This window comes from Sporobolomyces salmoneus (assembly GCF_050403485.1).
Source record: "Sporobolomyces salmoneus JCM6883 DNA, S_salmoneus_JCM6883_v1_ctg5, whole genome shotgun sequence".
Lineage (NCBI taxonomy): Eukaryota > Fungi > Basidiomycota > Microbotryomycetes > Sporidiobolales > Sporidiobolaceae > Sporobolomyces > Sporobolomyces salmoneus.
Window position 1 is genome coordinate 266,527 of NW_027481158.1, and position 16,863 is coordinate 283,389.

At 53.2% G+C, this 16,863-nt stretch overlaps 6 protein-coding genes across 6 annotated transcripts; 2 read left to right on the top strand and 4 right to left on the bottom strand.

Moving 5' to 3' along the window:
• Positions 1-270: 270 nt before the first annotated feature.
• JCM6883_006914 (uncharacterized protein) lies at positions 271-3,187 on the top strand (the record flags this gene model as incomplete). Its single annotated transcript, XM_076629412.1, has 2 exons — positions 271-2,969; positions 3,040-3,187. The coding sequence occupies 2 exons, from the start codon at positions 271-273 to the stop codon at positions 3,185-3,187; spliced, it is 2,847 nt and encodes a 948-aa protein (XP_076490534.1).
• Positions 3,188-3,456: 269 nt separating this feature from the next.
• On the bottom strand, positions 3,457-4,893 carry JCM6883_006915 (uncharacterized protein; the record flags this gene model as incomplete). The annotated part of the gene is made up of 5 exons (XM_076629413.1): positions 3,457-4,133; positions 4,195-4,250; positions 4,323-4,572; positions 4,637-4,681; positions 4,755-4,893. The coding sequence occupies 5 exons, from the start codon at positions 4,891-4,893 to the stop codon at positions 3,457-3,459; spliced, it is 1,167 nt and encodes a 388-aa protein (XP_076490535.1).
• Positions 4,894-7,191: 2,298 nt separating this feature from the next.
• Positions 7,192-8,415, bottom strand: JCM6883_006916 (uncharacterized protein; the record flags this gene model as incomplete). The annotated part of the gene is made up of 1 exon (XM_076629414.1): positions 7,192-8,415. The coding sequence occupies one exon, from the start codon at positions 8,413-8,415 to the stop codon at positions 7,192-7,194; it is 1,224 nt and encodes a 407-aa protein (XP_076490536.1).
• Positions 8,416-10,077: 1,662 nt separating this feature from the next.
• On the bottom strand, positions 10,078-10,936 carry JCM6883_006917 (GNAT family N-acetyltransferase; the record flags this gene model as incomplete). The annotated part of the gene is made up of 3 exons (XM_076629415.1): positions 10,078-10,297; positions 10,396-10,763; positions 10,859-10,936. 3 exons carry the CDS (start codon positions 10,934-10,936, stop codon positions 10,078-10,080), a joined length of 666 nt encoding a protein of 221 aa, XP_076490537.1.
• Positions 10,937-11,257: 321 nt separating this feature from the next.
• JCM6883_006918 (uncharacterized protein) lies at positions 11,258-14,088 on the bottom strand (the record flags this gene model as incomplete). The annotated part of the gene is made up of 9 exons (XM_076629416.1): positions 11,258-11,956; positions 12,018-12,224; positions 12,287-12,636; positions 12,711-13,483; positions 13,548-13,570; positions 13,636-13,775; positions 13,887-13,909; positions 13,977-13,989; positions 14,055-14,088. 9 exons carry the CDS (start codon positions 14,086-14,088, stop codon positions 11,258-11,260), a joined length of 2,262 nt encoding a protein of 753 aa, XP_076490538.1.
• Positions 14,089-14,614: 526 nt separating this feature from the next.
• Positions 14,615-16,857, top strand: JCM6883_006919 (uncharacterized protein; the record flags this gene model as incomplete). The annotated part of the gene is made up of 5 exons (XM_076629417.1): positions 14,615-15,682; positions 15,749-15,834; positions 15,899-16,382; positions 16,457-16,527; positions 16,602-16,857. The coding sequence occupies 5 exons, from the start codon at positions 14,615-14,617 to the stop codon at positions 16,855-16,857; spliced, it is 1,965 nt and encodes a 654-aa protein (XP_076490539.1).
• Positions 16,858-16,863: the final 6 nt, after the last annotated feature.

Here is a 16,863-nt window from a genome sequence, read left to right on the forward strand (position 1 = left end):
CGCGAGAAACCGGCGCAAAAGAGTTTCTTTGTCTTCTCTGAGACAGAGAACAAAGGGATTCAGACTCACACTATCAGAAGGCAAGTCGTCGTCCTCGCCATCCTGCTGCTGCAGTGAGGCTTCCTCTACAACCATCGACCTCTCGACGTCCTTGTCAGTCAACCTCAAGAGAGTAGAATCAAGAGCAACCAGTCTTTCGCAATCGTGAGTCCCAAACTTTTCTCGTTCAACTTCGTGGGAACTCGGCTCACTCTGAGGTCTCTCCCATAGATGAATGATACGGATCAATACCTACCGATCCCAATGCAGCAGCAACCTGACTTTCACCTTCAACCACCGACTCCAATCACTTCGAGCGGTCCTCAGTCAACGTTCACGATTCCTTCTACCTCCCCTGTCCCTATTCCTTCGTGCTCTCGTCCTACCTCTCGTGGCGGTACACCCGCCTCCTCCCTAAGCCGAAGCGCCAGTCGTCACCACCCCTACGGAGCGTCGCCTGCTTCTTTCGCAAGCTCAATCTCGGAAAGGTCGTTTCGCCCGAGGTCGGCGACGAATATGAGTGATAGGAGCGAGTGGGAGAGTGAAGCGAGTGCGTACGAGACGGACGGTGGTTCAAAGTTCAACAATTCTCCGGAGATGATTCAGTTCGCCAGTCTCGATTTCCCATTCCTCGTCGACGCCACTCTTCCTCAACCTCCGCTTCCCGCATCGATCTATCCCTCCTCTTCTCAACCATCTCCTGTCGACTCGGCAGCGTCTCCTCCTCGTCCCAAAGCCGGCAAGAACGGAAAATCGAAAAAGTCACACGCTCGCAAGACGGCTCCCGGTCACATCAAACGTCCTCCCAACGCCTTCATCCTCTTCCGATCTCATTGCTGTGGACCGAAAGGAGACCCTTCCGAACCTGATCCTCCGGGAACCGCTCACGCACGTCATCTCGCAAGTCTCGACATCAACAACTCGCAACACGTCTCGCTCATCGTTTCTCAAATCTGGAAAGGGATGAAACCGGCAGACAAGGCATACTGGGAGCAGAAAGCGAAGGCGGCAAAGGAGGAACATCAACGTCTCTACCCCGAATATCGATACAAACCTCAAACTCGCCCGAAGGAGACGATCCGAAAACGCAAAAAGGTCGATCCAGCCGAGTCGAGGGAACATCGAGACGCCTGCCATGAGGTCGCGAGGATAGTCTTGGAGCATGAAGGCGAAGAGGTGGGTCGCGTCGGAGACGATTTCACCGAGGAGGTCGAAGCGCAACTTCCGTTTGCTGCAACCTCGAGCGCGACGGGCCGTGGTCGAGCGAATCTCATGGAGGAGGTACTGGACGGAGGAGGATCGAAACGATCGAGCCCGAAGGCAGCGAAACCGACGAAACGAGCCAATCGGAGAAACAAGGCGAAGGAACCCGTTTCCGACGACTCGAGTCCTCCTTCCTTCGGCCTTCCGACTCCCCCAGCTCTATTCGACACCTTCTCTCGCTCAGCGATGCCTCCTTACCCATCGGTTCTCGCCGGCAGCGAACATGCTCACTTCGGACCTCACTCTTCCCCCGATTACGACAACTCTCCCTTCGCTTTCATGGCCCAACTCGAACGCGACACGGTCAAGTCGTCAGTACCCTCGAACCCCTTCTTTGCTCTCGATCCGCAATTCGGCCTCGTGAGCTCGACCGTCGACGGACAAGCTCTTCATCCTCTGTCTCGACCCTCGACGACTTCGGCTCCGGCGACACATTACACGCCTTCGACAGTTCCTCCAGCTACAGCGATCGGATTCAGTCGTCCTCCCTCCCCGACTGCCGATGCGATCCGACAGATGCAATCCTATTCACTCAACGGTCCTTCTCCTCCTTCTCGCCCGAGCACTTCGATCCCACCGGTACCGACTCTCCCTTCGCATGTCTCGGAGTACAGCTTCGGCACGTATTTGACTCAAACCGAGTCGTCTGGTCCAACCGTACCTCTCGCTCAACGTCGTGACATCGCACTGCCGCCGAATCTGCCTCTCTCGGCCCTCAAGCAACGACGCGGCACTCTTCGTCCCGGTCAGACCCTCGATACGAACGCACGAGGCGATCTCATGCTCATCTCGCCTCTCACGGCAACTTTCAGCGGTCGTCGACAATCAATCGGTTGGAATACGGGTCTTCGACGAGTCAGTCTGAATGGCCTCAGCGGGACAGGCGCCGACGACAAGAATCCGACTACTCTGCCGTACAGGAAGAGCTCGCTTTCGACAGGAGTTCTCGCCGACAACGCTTCTTTCGAAACTCTCACCTTTCCGCAAGACGTCCTCGAATCATTCCCTGTCGAGAACCCTTTCACGGATGCCGACTTCCTCGCTGCCTTTGGCTCTTCGCACCTACCGCTCCCGGAGGAGGACGTTGATAACGACCGACCTGGAACGGCGTCGAGCTCGTGGTCGACCGACGACAGTGAATCAATCGAACGCCTCGAAGGCGGGTTCCCTTCTGGATACTTCGACCGGAGACGATCGACTCTGATCGCAAGCAAGTTCTCTTCTCCGGAGACTCGTTCGCCAGAGTATCACGTCGATTCGACCCGCTTCTTCTCGACCCCGGACCACCCTCTCTCCTCCCTCTCCCTAGGATCTCATTCCCCACAACCTGCTGTTCCCGCGTTCGGCTCTGCGGAATTTGGAGGATCGTTTCAACCTTTCGCTCACCCTCCTCCGAACAACAATTTCGTCGCTTCAGCTCTACCTACTTTCAGCGACAATGCCACTCCGACTTTCCTCCCGAACGACTCGTCGAACCAGTTCAGAAACGAGAACGAGGAATGGACCTCAGCGTCGATGAAAGACACGGCTCTTTCGATTTTGCAAGAACGTCGAAATCCGACCGGTTCTCACTCGATGCAAGACGCTCAACCTGCCGCAGAATGCGAATACGTCTTGCTTCCGTTCGAGCAACTGGGTGACACAGAATTGATGACCAAGCTTCACCAGTATGTCTTCCTCGTCTCTCTTTCGTTTTCTTTACCGAGTACTAATCGTTCTTCGCCCTGTTTTCTACAGACAAGGCTATGGAATCGCGTTCGAAACTGGTCCTCTCACCTCGCTTACAGAAGAGCAATCACAATTGCCGCTTTCCAACGGTCTTCCTTCCGGAGCGACAATGTCAGTCGACGACTCTCGACACCTTTTCTCCCATTCATTGCAGTAATCTCCTTCCTTTCGTTTGTTCAAAGCCTCTCCCCGCTCGCATATATATCTATCTCGCACAGGCTTCTTCTTCTAATTCTGTTGATCATCGTAAAAGTATTCCCGCTGCTTCCTCATTCTCTCGCCGCGTCAAGTCAAGTCGAGATCGGGGAGCAAGATCCTGAGAGTAGTTGCACAACAAGAGAGAACAGAACGAGCGAGTGTCCACAGATGAATCGTGATGAGAGAGCGTAAGGCAGGAGGGAAGAAATACAGATGCAAAGATAACGATCAAATCTCTGGTACGGGATAACGTCTCGATTCAGTACCGTACCCTTGTTCGTGATACGGATATGAGCGATTCTGAGAAGACATCGTTCCTCCTCCTGCTGTTTCGTAACCGTTCGACGAAGGGTATTGATAAGGAGACGGAGAGCTGTACGAGCCTCCATACGAAGGACCAGGAGGTGGAGGTGCCGGCGCAGGTCCCGAGCCGTAACTTGAAGGCCTCGGCTGTCCATAATTGTGATACGATTCGTCGCTTCCCGAGTTTGAACGGTACGGCGTCGCGCCGTAACCTCCTCCTCCTCCGTATGGATCTTGATAGTGATATCCGCCTCCGCTGCCGAGCGCTGCAGCTCCGATGGGCATTCCAGCCCAACCGCTTTCTCCCAATCCTCCTTGCCCTCCAGCTCCCCCGAGATCCGGCGCTCCCGAGAATGGCTGTTCGTCCTCGATCGCAAACTTCCCTTCCGCCTTCTTCACCTTTTGTACGGGTGCGCCTTCGCTCCTCCTTCGTTGAGCCTTGTCTCGTCGCCAGAGGTAGAAGAGGAAACCGAGTAGGAACGCAGCCAAAACTCCACCGATAACTCCTCCAATTATAGGACCGGGCGATGTATGATGGTTACTGCTGTCCGAAGAGTTGGTCGAGGTCGGAGAAGGTCGAGCTTGAGTAGCGGTATAGGCGGCTTTTGGGCAATTTTTCGATCAGTCCCTGGCTCAACTCGATCACGCGAGAGGTTTACTCACCGACATTAGTTGGAACAGACTCGATCCAAGTCTCGGTAATGAGGTACGGGTAGTAGCTAGAGTTCGAAGGTGAAGAGAGATCAGTCTCGCGAGAATTTCTGCGAAACGAGAGAAAAAGTGCGACTCACCCAAACCGAGCGTCTGGACCTAGTTGCGAGATCGTGACATTATGAGCTCCGTACACGAGTGTGCCGCTGTCCCATACCAACTGAGTCCCCTGCGAATAACCGGAATCGTTGTAAAGGTCGACCGTGTAGTAATCCTTGCCGTCGACTGCGAGCTGGCATAGTCCTCGATCCGCCTTCTTCTCGGCTAGGTAGGCGACTCCAACTCCGATGAACGAGAAAGTGACGGCTGCATCGGAAGCGTTCGAATAGGCTACGAGAGTCGTTTGCAAGATTAGCTCAGGCAGGATCGTCGCAGTTGAACGGGCTCGACTCACCTTGATAGATACCATCCTCTTGATCCGATCTCCATGTTCCGACGTCTGACGGGGAAGGGAAGGATAGAGTTAGTCCAGATAAGAAACGCGAATTGAAGAGAAGGAATTGCAAACTCACAAGTCAATTGGGTTGAATCGGAAGAGATGTTGAAAGCCTGAGCGCCGATGATTGCTGCATCGACTGACCTTGCCCGTTGCAGTGCAGCGGCGGCGAGGAAAGGGAGAGTTCGAGGAGTTCGAAGGCGCAGAGATGTCATTGCTCTGCGACTAACCTGCGTTTCCACATGAGCGGAGTACAGTGTCAGCGTTCGTTCTGATCGTGTGTACAGTCTTCAGCCTTGCTAGTAGCAGCTGCTTGGGAGTCTTCTTGCTCGCTGCGAAGAGCTCGAATTCGTGACACGGCCCGCAACTGAGCCCCTGGGCGACCTGCCTCAACTCCTCTTTGACGAAGATTCCTACTACTCCACCAGCCCTCCCTCGAGTCCTCACACCTTCCTCCAGGAGAACCTTTGTCAACCCAGGGTCGCCGATCTACATCTCCTTTCCCTCATCTTGCTTCCTGACCAGCCAGACGAGCACAAATGTCTTCGAGCTCACCTATTGAATATATTGGCAAGATCCAAGATGCTGTAAGACAGCGGTCGGCGCGTAACGAGAGATGAGAAACAAAGGATTGATGAGGCGATTTTGAGGGGGATTTGATGAGCGCGGGCGAGTCGTTCTTCCCTCTTGAGGACCTCTGAGATAACTGGCGTCCTTCACGAGGGGAGCGGTCCTGGTCGGAGGAGGTTGAGAGGAATGAATCGCTGAACTCGAGGAATTTGCCTTGGCTTGGCTAATATTTCCCTCTCCTAGTCCTCGTACGATCTGGTGTTCACGCAGAAGCACGCTTATATAGCTCAGACAGCGTCAAGAACCATTTTACGCAAAGAAGAAAAAAACGAAATGCAAAAATTGCTGAAACTTGAGCTTCTCGCGACGAGGTGGAGACGCCCTGAAGATTACTAGCTGTACGCTACCCGTGAGAGGACCGTCTCGCGATACTGCCGCGATCTGTTGTGCGACGAACCCGAAGAGCCAGAGCGACGACATCGACTGCCCGTTCTCGAAACGTCGCAAATCGTTGACAGTGGCGAGATTCGCAGGCGTTTGATGCTCTTTCGCATTGGCTTTGAGGTCGCGACTTTGGAGAGAGAGTTCGACAGCAACCGTCGAAGCAGAGGACAGAGGAGGGACAAGGCGAGGGGTAGTCACTCAAGACTATCTCGGCGAATCGCATTTCCGGGTCGACAATCCAGCTGACAAAAGGCTGCGCTAAGGACCGCATACGACCTGCAAGAGGCGGTCATCTAGCTGACAGGGAGTTAGCAAGGATCCTGCTGAGAGCTGAGCGATGCGAAGCGCGATCCAAACTTTTAGTCGAGCTCAAACGCAGAGGCGAAGGTGACAAATGTTGCCGTCTCGATGATCCCCTCCCGACGACGCTACTCTGCACTTCAGCTCTCTAGTGCAGCGACGCCGTTACAGGCTGGACTTCGAAGCGGTCCCATCCAGTCGCAGTCCACTGTGCTGAAAGTCTGCGGATCTCGTTGTCGTCTCCCTTTCAGAGCGAAAGCCTCGAACGCTCAGACGTTGAAGAGCGTCCCCTCGATCTGCTCGACGGAGGTGAACACCGCTCCGTCACATTCGATCAGTATTTCGAGCTCAAAGACCTTCCCTCGTACAGTACCTTCTTCCGCACAAAACCGAGGAACACGGCTTAACTCTGAGAAGCTCCCGGTACCGCATACAGTTTCTCACACGAGCGAGAGTATCAATCGGAAGAGTACGATACAGTATGTACAGTAGATCGTCTCAAATTGTCGATTGCGAAAGAATCACAATTTCCCAATTTCGCAATTCTGATTCCTGTCTCATCGAGAGAGCTCTCACCGATAAAGTGAAATCCACTTCGTCCGTTGGTGTTTCGAATCGCAGCACAGCCGTACGACGTGGTTGACATTCAGAGTTGAGAGGAAATCTCCTCGAACCTCGACGTCTCGACCTCGAATTCTCGAGGGAGCACCCTCTAGGTCCGCAAGTGCCAGACTCGCAATCGATCACAGTCCGGAGTTGAGCGGGACCTCACAAGCGTGTGGTTTCGTAGGAGAGCATCACGCTGTACTCAGTGTGCGAGCGGGCATACGAAAATGTGATCATAGCTCGCTCTCTTTGGACGGGCACTGAAGGAGATTGTGGATCAGGATTATGATGATATCGATACAATGCGTGTAAGCTTGAGCTACTTTTGAGGGAATGATCACAGATATGAATAATGAACGACATGGGAAACAAAACGACAGGGAACTAAAACGAGATACAACCAATGATTCCGAACTGACTTTGATGACGACGATGATGACGGATGAACGAATGCTATGAACAGATAGGGTACCGCTTGGTGGAGAAAAGACTGGGAGTGAACGAGGTACAGAGTGCGGGATTGTTAGGTCGAAAAAAACGAGGGTTGAACGAGGGAAACGGTGACGAAGATGCGGCGGAGAAGGACGAGTAGATTAGAAGCTGAGTCCACGGTTGAGACGAGCGCGAACCATCTGAGGAGGAGATGAAGGCGAAGGCGAGAAAGTGAACGATTCGAGGGCCGAGCAGACTCCATCTTGCGATGCGGAAGGTTGTTGAACGATGGGAGTCAGAGGACGAAGGATAGATGAACGACGAGAGGAGGATCGAGTCATGCCCGATGATGCTGAAGAAGAAGACAGAGTCGAAGGAGGACCAGAGATGGAGATAGTCGGAACCGATCCGTGACGTTCAACCTTAGGTGCCTCGAAGTGATTCTCCGTTCCAGCGTACGAGTTGGCGCGATTGAGGCGGAATCGCGAAGGAGGACAGGCGAGGTTGTAGGGAAAGGGAAGCATCGGCGAGGATTCGACGACGCGAGGAGGAAGAGCTGATCCCCAGTTATCCTCGAAGGGAGTGAGGAAAGGGGCGACGGGAGCACGACTTGAAGCGGCCGAACGAGACATTGCGACGCCACAGCCAGGCGTAGGAGGAGCGTTCGGGGTCGACTTTGAGCGTACCATTTTCGCGCGTTCGTCCATCGATGCAGTGAAGGCGAGCATGGCGTTCTTGCGGGCCTCGACTTGACGATTCGTTTCGACGGGCGAAGAGACGGAGCGGGCCATGGCAGAAGACGACTTGGCGTAGGGATGAGCTCGACGCGAAGGGGAAGCGGGACGCGAGGAAGGACGGGAAGATGTCGCGGAAGGAGCGAAAGTGTTGAACGCGAAGGAAGCCGGGAAGGAAGGAACGGGAGCAGTGAGATCGGGGTAGGTCTCGCTGTAGGAGGAAGAAGAAGATCGACGAGAGAAGGAAGGAGGTTGATAACACGAACCGGGAGTGGGAGTCGTAACGACGTCTTCCTCCTCCTCCTCATCCTGATCGACCGACGAGAAGCTAGCGCCATCTTCGGAGGAGTAGGTCGAGTCGTCCGAGAAACCGGTGTAGAAAGAAGAGCTGGAAGATTGACGACGAGGGGCGAAGTAGTCCATCGACGAGTCTTGTTCAGCTGAACGATCGTCGCGGTAAAGGTGTTCTCGCGTCGCGAACTCCTTCATGTCGTCGTCGTCCGTTCCATACGAGAGGATGCTCGACGAGTCGACAGATGAACACGGCGAAGGAATCTCGTCGGCGAAGCTGGAAAAGTGATCCGGATGAACAAAGACGCCTTGGAGTTGGATGGGAATCTCGGAGGGAAGGGAAGATAGAATGGACTCCATCGTGTCGTTGCGAGCAGGTGAGGAGTCGGCGGTTGAGCGCTTAAAGGGGTGGAAGGAACGAGGTTCGAAGGTGATCAGCTTTCGCCGCACGCGTGTGATGGTTCGAAGAGAGCTCACCTTAGTTGTTCAAAAGACCAGTGAAGGTATCTTGAAGCAGATAGAGGCGAGAGCGTGTGGTGAGGAGAAGAGATGTTGATCGACGCGAGAAAAAGGATTGGTCGAAGGAGAGATTGTAGTATCAAGCAGTGTGTGTCGGTGAGGTGCAGAGGAAGGAGAAGAAGCGAGTAGGACGAGAAGAGGAAGAAGTGAGGAGCGAGAAGGAAGGAAGGAGCTTTGGAGAAGTGTGAGATAGAAAACGGTGAATTAGAAACTTTTTTGAACCTTCTTTCGGAGAAACTCCGAACGTGATAAGTCTAAGGAACGAATCCGATCGAAGCTCAGCACATCTCCATACACTGACTGACTCGGCTCTCTCGTTCTGCCTTTGCGAATTACTTCGTACAATGACTAGTTTCACGCCAGGATCAATGGTCGATGACCACCCTCCTGTCTTCTGCCAGGTAAAGCTGCTTGGACCAGGGATTCTCTCACGACCGGGACAAAACCGCAACTTCCTTCCCCCTCTCATGCACTTTTCTTTTCCAGTCGAGCTTCGTCCTCGGTTCGCTGTTCTGAACTTCTGCGTACCGTGGCCAATTTGAGAAACCATGCGTCGACGATGAGGGTCAAGGACGCCCTCAAGCGATTTCGCAGCCTCGAAATTCGATTTCGTACATTGTTCGAGACGGCCTCCGAGCTTGCTGTACTACAGTACTATAGACCTTTAGAATCATAAGGGAACCAATTGAGCTGCATCGCACGAAGTGTTCACTCGTTAACAACGAGTCCCTTCGCGAGAGCCTGTCGAGCTAAGACCATTACTGAAGTCGGTCTTCTCTCTTTCTCGTTGACCTTGCTACTGTACCGTACAATCACACACAAGTACGGCAACCAAGCTCAAGGGAAACCCCAGGATCGCGAAGAGAAATCGGACGAAAAGAGAAAACGAGAAGACGAAAACTTGAACAAGTTTTCGATTCCATCGCGAGAAGGCAGCAACCACACGGTAAGCTCACATCGTCGAATGCCCGCTTCGGCACTATAGCATACACTGTACAGTACTCAGTACTGTACCGTAGTCCTCGCGCGAAACCTTCACAGCGAAAACGTTGAGAAGATTTCGACGAATCTGGCTCCGAGCTCAAAACTACCGATTTTCGTTCCGACTGGAGTGGCGGGAATTTGAACGTCTACTTTATGCAAGGCTATGAAAACCAGAAGCAAGCTCCGACCCCTCGCGCGAGAACTGGGAACATCGACGATCTCTTCTGCAGCCAAACGGCGATCAGACGACCAGACTGATCTCGCACCTCACCGGACTTCCGCAGGGGCCGCAGGGAGCGACGGCTAACGGAGAACCGATAGTGTTCGAGTAGAGCGGCATCATGGAATTTGAACCGAAGAAATCCTGCCAGAACAGACGGCGTACGACCAGGCTTGTGTTTTATAATGCAATGCTTAAGGACATCGATATACTACATAATTGCCGTCATCTGAGCTCTCACCTGACAAGGTCCGCGACAGCGAAATCATATTTCTGAGAGTTACAAGCGTTCAATCCAGTCACTTTCCGAGTGGTCCTCTACGTAGCATCGCCGTTTCAGTTCCATCAATTTGAACCCAGCCCATTTTCGCATAGACCGGTCGCCCTGCGGCACTCGCCTCGAGATAGAGCGGCGTCGGAGGGTTCGTCGAGTCTGCAATGTCGATCACTTGCTGCAGCAGAAGCATACAGATCCCCTGGCCCTGATAATCAGGGTGCGTCCAAACCGGTCCAACGTACCTACCGTGCGGGCACGAACGAGACAGGATAGATCAGCGAAAACTTTCGCAAGAAACGAAACAAGAGCTCGAACTTCAAGCAAATATCCGTCGACTTACCAATGAGGTTCATCTCCCATCTTCTCTTTACGCACTCGATCGTAAGAATCGAGCATCGTCGTCCACTTCTGCCAGTTGAAGCCCTCCCAACTCTCTTTGTCCTCCTCGGTTTCTTCGCCGTCGATTCTTCGTTTCTGATTGTTATCGATAGGAGCTCCCGGGACGTGCCACCATGCACACCCTGCGATACGTTCAGTACCATCCGGTTCTTGTACGGTCGCTTTCATCGGCATTTCCGTTGGGAGAGAGAGAAGTCGGGAGTGTCGGTGAGCGAACCTTCGATATCTGACTTCTGGAGGTGCTCGAATCGCGTCAGGTTCGAGTTCTGCGTACATTCGAGTACCGAATGCCTTCAGTTGACCTTCAGCCTGCGCACGAGAGACAGAGAGTCAGTTGCACTGCAGCTGTTCCGAGATTACAGAAATAGATCCAACCGAGACTTCGAGCGAGATGGACAACTCACAAACTCGAGCATGTCCTCTGGCACTACTCTAGAGATCTTGACTGGCAAGCGGGAACGTTTGGTGTACAGCTGCGCCATGTCCTCGTCGTCGAGAAAGGGTATGGAAGGAAGTCAACGAGCTCGATCGATTCGCCGTTCCCGAGATGTGTGATAGCGTTGAGTCGTGGCTGGTGAAGCAGTCGAGCGAGTCGAAGGCAGAGAGCACGAACGAAAGAGACGGAAACTTTCCGGCCTTTGTTCAGTGAATCGCTCGAGCGCTCGTCGCTGGATCGTTCGCTTTCAAAGTCTCTCTCGATTCACTCGTGACAGCGATGAAGTAGTCAGGAGGGATTACGAAATACATTTTAAAGGATAAGAGCGAATCTACTGAAGACGGAGGAGTGAAGAACAAATGGAAAATTACAAAGTCTTTTCAACCATCTTGATTCCCTCAGCCTCGACAGCCTCCATCAGAGGTTTAACGATGTCGAGGGTATAGGGAGCTAAGATTCCTCGTTGATCGATCTTTCCGTCGAGGACGAGCTGAACGGCGACACCGCAAGGGACTCCGACGAGACGAGCCATCGACGAAACTCCTCCGGGAACACCGTAATCAAGAAGAGTCGACGTACGAGTTTCCTTCGATCCATCCTTGTTCTCGATCTCAAACTTGTGTTGAAGCATAACCATGTCTCGCTCGTCTTCGCCGTATTGCATCTTCGCTTCGAGAGTCGCGCAGAGGGTATCGAGGAGGTTACCGCGAGGTTGAACCTTCTCGGTGGAGAAGAGACCGATCCATCTAAGACCAGAGAGGATACGCTGTTCTTCGGATTCGGAGGGGAAGGTGGTTTTCGACTTGATCGCGTCGATGAGGGCTGATTCGTCGGAAGAAGCGGCACCAAGGGCTTTAGCGGTAACCTCGTGCCACGACAGGGCTTGAGCGTCCTTCGAGAGGTAGTCGACGGGCGATTCGTTGAGGAAACCGATATCGACGAGAGCTTTGATGAATTCGGGGAACCCTTGGTAACGAAGGGTTCCTCGAATAACAGTCTCAGCTTCGGGGATCTGGTATCGCTCGCGGAAAGGGGTCGAGTCTCGGTTGGGGTAAGCGACAAAGGCCTGTCAACATCCATCTAGTTAGTTCCGCAACCTCCTAAGGAAAACTCGAACGAGCACTTACGAAAGCGGGGTTGATGTAGTACGGTTTCGCGTGAGCCATGAGTTCCTTGCCTTCGACTTCGACGAGTTGTCCCTTCGAGTAGAGCTTAGCAGAGTTGAGGAGGGCGAGGAGAACACCTCGCGACGACCACGAGAACTTGTATCCGAGAGGGTTGTCCGCCGCCTCGGGAGCGGGGAGACCTCCACAGTAAGAGATGAATCCAGTAACCTTGAGAAAAAGTCGAGTTAGCCTCGAGACGGCGGGGGATAGAAACTTGAAAAGAGACTCACCTTTCCTCCCTCTTTGTGAACTCGGTCAATCATGTCGACGGCGTACAAGTGGTCGATTCCGGGGTCGAGACCGATCTCGTTGAGAACGGTGATACCAGCTTCGACGGCCTCCTTTTCGAGCGCTTTCATCGCGTCCGAGACGTAAGAAGTCGTAACGACGTGCTTCTTGAACTTGATCGCCGACTTGATAACGTTTGCGTGTTGGGTGTAAGGAATGAGGGAGATGATGAGGTCGTGTTCTTTGACGGCGGCATCGAGCGAGGCCTCGTCGGCGGCGTCAACAGCGAGGGCGGAAGCGGATCGAGAGAGGGAAGAGGCGAAAGATTCAGCGGCGGAAAGGGTTCGGCATCCTGTTTTCGAGCGAGTTCGATGTGAGCTCGAGAATCTTGATGAGACGTGCTGAAAGAAGAGAGCATGAACTGACCAACGGTGAGAGAGTTCTCGGGCCTGCGAAGAACGTACTCAGCGGCGGGAGCTGCGACGAATCCAGATCCGAGGAGAAGGACCTTTTTAGCCGAAGTCGAGGCATTGTCCTTGGGAGCAGCAACGGCCTTGTCGACGACGGATTGGGCAAAAGCGGGGAGAGTGAAAGCTTGCTTGTGAATCGCTTTTGACCAGTATCGGCAACCTTCGATGTCGCGAAGAGGGGTACGGAGGTCTCGGTTTTGGTCGAGGGTGGCGACGACGAATCCGATAGTTCCGGAGGGGTAGGTAGGGATAGAAGTCCAACCGAATTCGGCCTTGCCGAAGAGAGTTCGACTCATCGACATGAGGTCGTTGATGAGGGGCAAGTGAAGCCAAACACACTCTCCTTGAGTCGAGATCGTTCCTCCAGCACGAAGAGACTCCTTGAGGAGTTGGAAGTAGGGCTTTTGGAAGAGGGAGTTGGCGGGACCGACGGGGTCAGAAGAGTCGGTGATGATAACGTCGAATTCGTTCTTCTTGTCGTCGAGGAACTTGAATCCGTCACCGATGAAGACAGTAACACGAGGGTCTTCGAATCCAGCAGCCATGTGAGGAAGGAAGGCCTTCGACACACGGGGAACGGCTTCGTCGATGTCGCAAAGAGTTGCCGACTTGACTTGAGGGTGCTTGAGAACTTCACGAAGAACTCCTCCGTCTCCTCCTCCGATGACGAGGACCTTCTCGGGGTTGGGGTGCGAAGCGAGGGGAAGGTGGGTGATCATCTCTTGGTAACTGTGTGCGAGCGTAAAAACTAAGTCAGTTTCGAAACGGTTTGCTTTTTGCGAATGAATCTTACGAGAATTCATCACGTTCGACACACTGCGGGTCATGAAATGGATCAATACCGTCCTCGAGAATATGAAAGAGAGCTAGTATGAACTGACTTGAATAGCACCATCGAGAACGAGAACGTTTCCGTGGTCGGTCGACTTGAAGACGAGAACGTCTTGGTAGAGGGACTTCTCCATGTGGAGAATCTTTTCGACCCTGAGAGTCATGGCCTGACCTGCAGTTAAGGCATCTCCTGATCGCGATTAGCCGCCATGAAAGTAAGAGGGAAAAAAACAATGCGAGCGGTTGGAAGCCGAGACGAAGCGAGGGAAGGTAGAAACCGATAGAGGAAGTGTGAACATACCCGGCCATTGCTCAGAGATCTCACTGTCGAATCGAACGGAGCAAGGGTTAGTACGCAGAGATGAGAAACTACGGTTCATTCGAAACTCACCGGAACCAGCCGTCTATTGGGTGGAAAATGATCAGCAACTTTCATCACAAGCTTCTAAGTAGTCGAACGGGTCCTTACCGACGATGAGCGGGTGGGAGAGCTCGCCAGACATTTTCGGGGAAAGACTTTGAACGGTTCGAAACGAAGGTTCAGTGCGGATCCTTGGGGTACAGCGGGTCGTTACAGGTCTCGTGAGAAGTCTGTGTATCGCCCTGAACATGCACTACTCACAGAAGAAGGGAGAGGGGTAGTTTCAAGAGAGATAACTCGGTGCAATTTCGTCCCTTACCTCGAAGTCATTTTCCGGCTAATCTTTGGAATCGACGTTGCTTGTTACCGATCGACACCTCCCTCTATCATCCTTGCCGCCAGCCGCTTCGTATAGACACAATTTCGATCGTTTACCACACAAGTTGTGACTGTCCGTGCCCGGTCTTGACACACTTTCACTTCCTTTGTTGAACGAGCCGAATCAATATCCGATCTCGCAATCGCCATATCAAGCCGCGAGAGGAGGACGGAGGTAAAAATCGGATCATCTGTCGGATAGCAATCGGGAATCAGCCGGGACAAGGCACATTCAGAGTGGGAAAAGGCTGGCGATGCCAAATGTCGAAGATTACAGGCCGCGGAAAGCGATGACCCAGAGTCAGGTCGCGGGATCAGAGCGATATGGACAGAATCTGGTGAACGAGAATGGCAGAGGAGGAGGAGGAGCCAAAGCGAATCAGATGTCGACCGGTTTACAAGGTTCGAAGACAACCTCTTCGACTTCAACTCAGTATGGTGCGACGGCAACGACGACGGACATAGATCACGGCGTGAGACGACGTTCTTCGATACCGAACGGTGTCAACTGCGATAATCCGCTTTACTCGGTCCCAGCTTCTCGCCAGAAAACTCCCGTCGTCGCTGTTCCAACCTCCAACGCTTCAGGCTCCAGTCTCAACGCACCAGTTCCCCTTCTCTGTGATCCCTTTTCGCGTCAACCTCGTCCTCTGTCCTCTGTCGGCCCGCTCTTTCCCTTCCAACACTCGAATTTGCTCTCGACTTACGAAGAAAACGAAACCGCTTCAGGCTCTACGAGCGAGAGCGAGACCCCTCCTCCGCCGATATCGACCTCGTCATCCCCCGTGGATCAGACTGGATTGATGTCAATGTCGGCTCAAGACTTACGACGTCCTTCGTTTCACAACACGCTCGCAACAACTTCGAAACGGAAACAGTCGACGACGACGACGGCAAGAATCCTTTCATTCTTGAGGTCACTGTTCTCGTACAGAATCTCAAGGAGGATGGCCCGGATACTTCGAATGTGGTTCTTCGCTTTCGTCGCCCTTTTCTTCGTGATCAAATCGCTCGATTTCATTCTCCCTCGACCTCCGATTTCGCCTGCCCCAATTCGAGCCTCTCCTCCTCAACCAGCAATACCGAATAACGACGCCCTGCAGGAACAGATGCGTCAAGTCGCCGAATCAATACCGAGACCGATCCCTCGAGTCGAAAACTCGATTCCTCGATTAGGCTCATCTGGACAAGTCTCGTTCGAGTTAGAGGAGGAAGTAAAGGAAACGAAAGTAACTCGGGATCAGGCTGAACAGTTCAGGAAACGACATCTGTGGAGAGCACCGGAGGAGGACGCTTTCGTTCATTTCGCAAACCCAAACAAAGGGCAGCCTCACGAATCGACCGTAATCTTCCTTCATGTAAGCTCACGTTCCGGTTGTACATGTCGATCCCCGACTGATATGCTATCATTTGAACGACGACAGGGAATGAGACAGAAAGCAGCGGACGCTTTTCTTCCTGTGAACTTGCACAAAGACTTTACCTCGACTCGATGGGTGCTTCCTCAAGCGTGAGTGTTTCAAGGATTGAGATCTCTCCCATATCGGCTCGTATTGACCGCTGCGACTCTGCAGAAATAATCGAACGGTGCTCAACTCTGAAAACGGGACAGAACTCTGTCCTTCCTGGTTCGACCTCTCCCTCCCTTACGATCCGACTTCCGCGAACGGACGACTCCCAAACCTCTTCGCATCGGTTCGACTCCTGAACCAGATCATTCGAGCTGAACGAGCTCTCCTGATCCTACGGAGGAGGGAAACCTTGGCGAATCATCGACCCGTCTGGGTCAGCGAAGGACCTCGAGCAGGACTCGGATACCCTGCGAGCTACGGACCCGATACAGAAGGGAGAGGAATGGCACCAGTGCCCGTCGAGCCGGGATTTTTGGAATCGTTCGGAACTGAGGAAGAGAGACGATGGGCAAGCAAACGGATCGTACTCGCCGGGTTCTCGCAAGGTGCTGTGGTGGCGCTGATGACGGCGTTATCGGGAGAGTACCCGTTGGGTGGAGTAGCAGTTTTCTCAGGATTCTTACCCATGAGATGGGAGTTACCGACCGTGAGTCTTCGATTGACTGACTACTTTCCTTCTGTGTGGCGGCGACTGATGTTTTGATCTCACCTCGTGAATAGCTCATCTCGGATCTAGAGACGAAAGATGTACCGATATTTTGGGGTCATGGCTCACTCGACGAGATTCTAACGTGAGTTTCGTTCCCTTTTCCTTCTGCTTGCTCGAGACGACCACAATGCTCACTTCGAGAGTCTGTATGTACAGTCTCGACGATGCGATCACGTCGGTCAACTTGATGCGACATCAATCCCTCGTCGATTTCTTTTCTCCCCTCAAGAACCTCCCTTCAAACTTCACTCTCCCTCCTACTCCTGCCCCGACTAGTCGCGTCGGTCTGAGCGATGTCACTTTCCGAGTGTATCCAGACATGGGACATTCGTGGAGTCACGACGAAGTAGGGGATCTGAAACGATGGGCGAAGGCGAAGAAAATCCTCCCGACTGGACTCGAAAGATCCTAGGTCGAT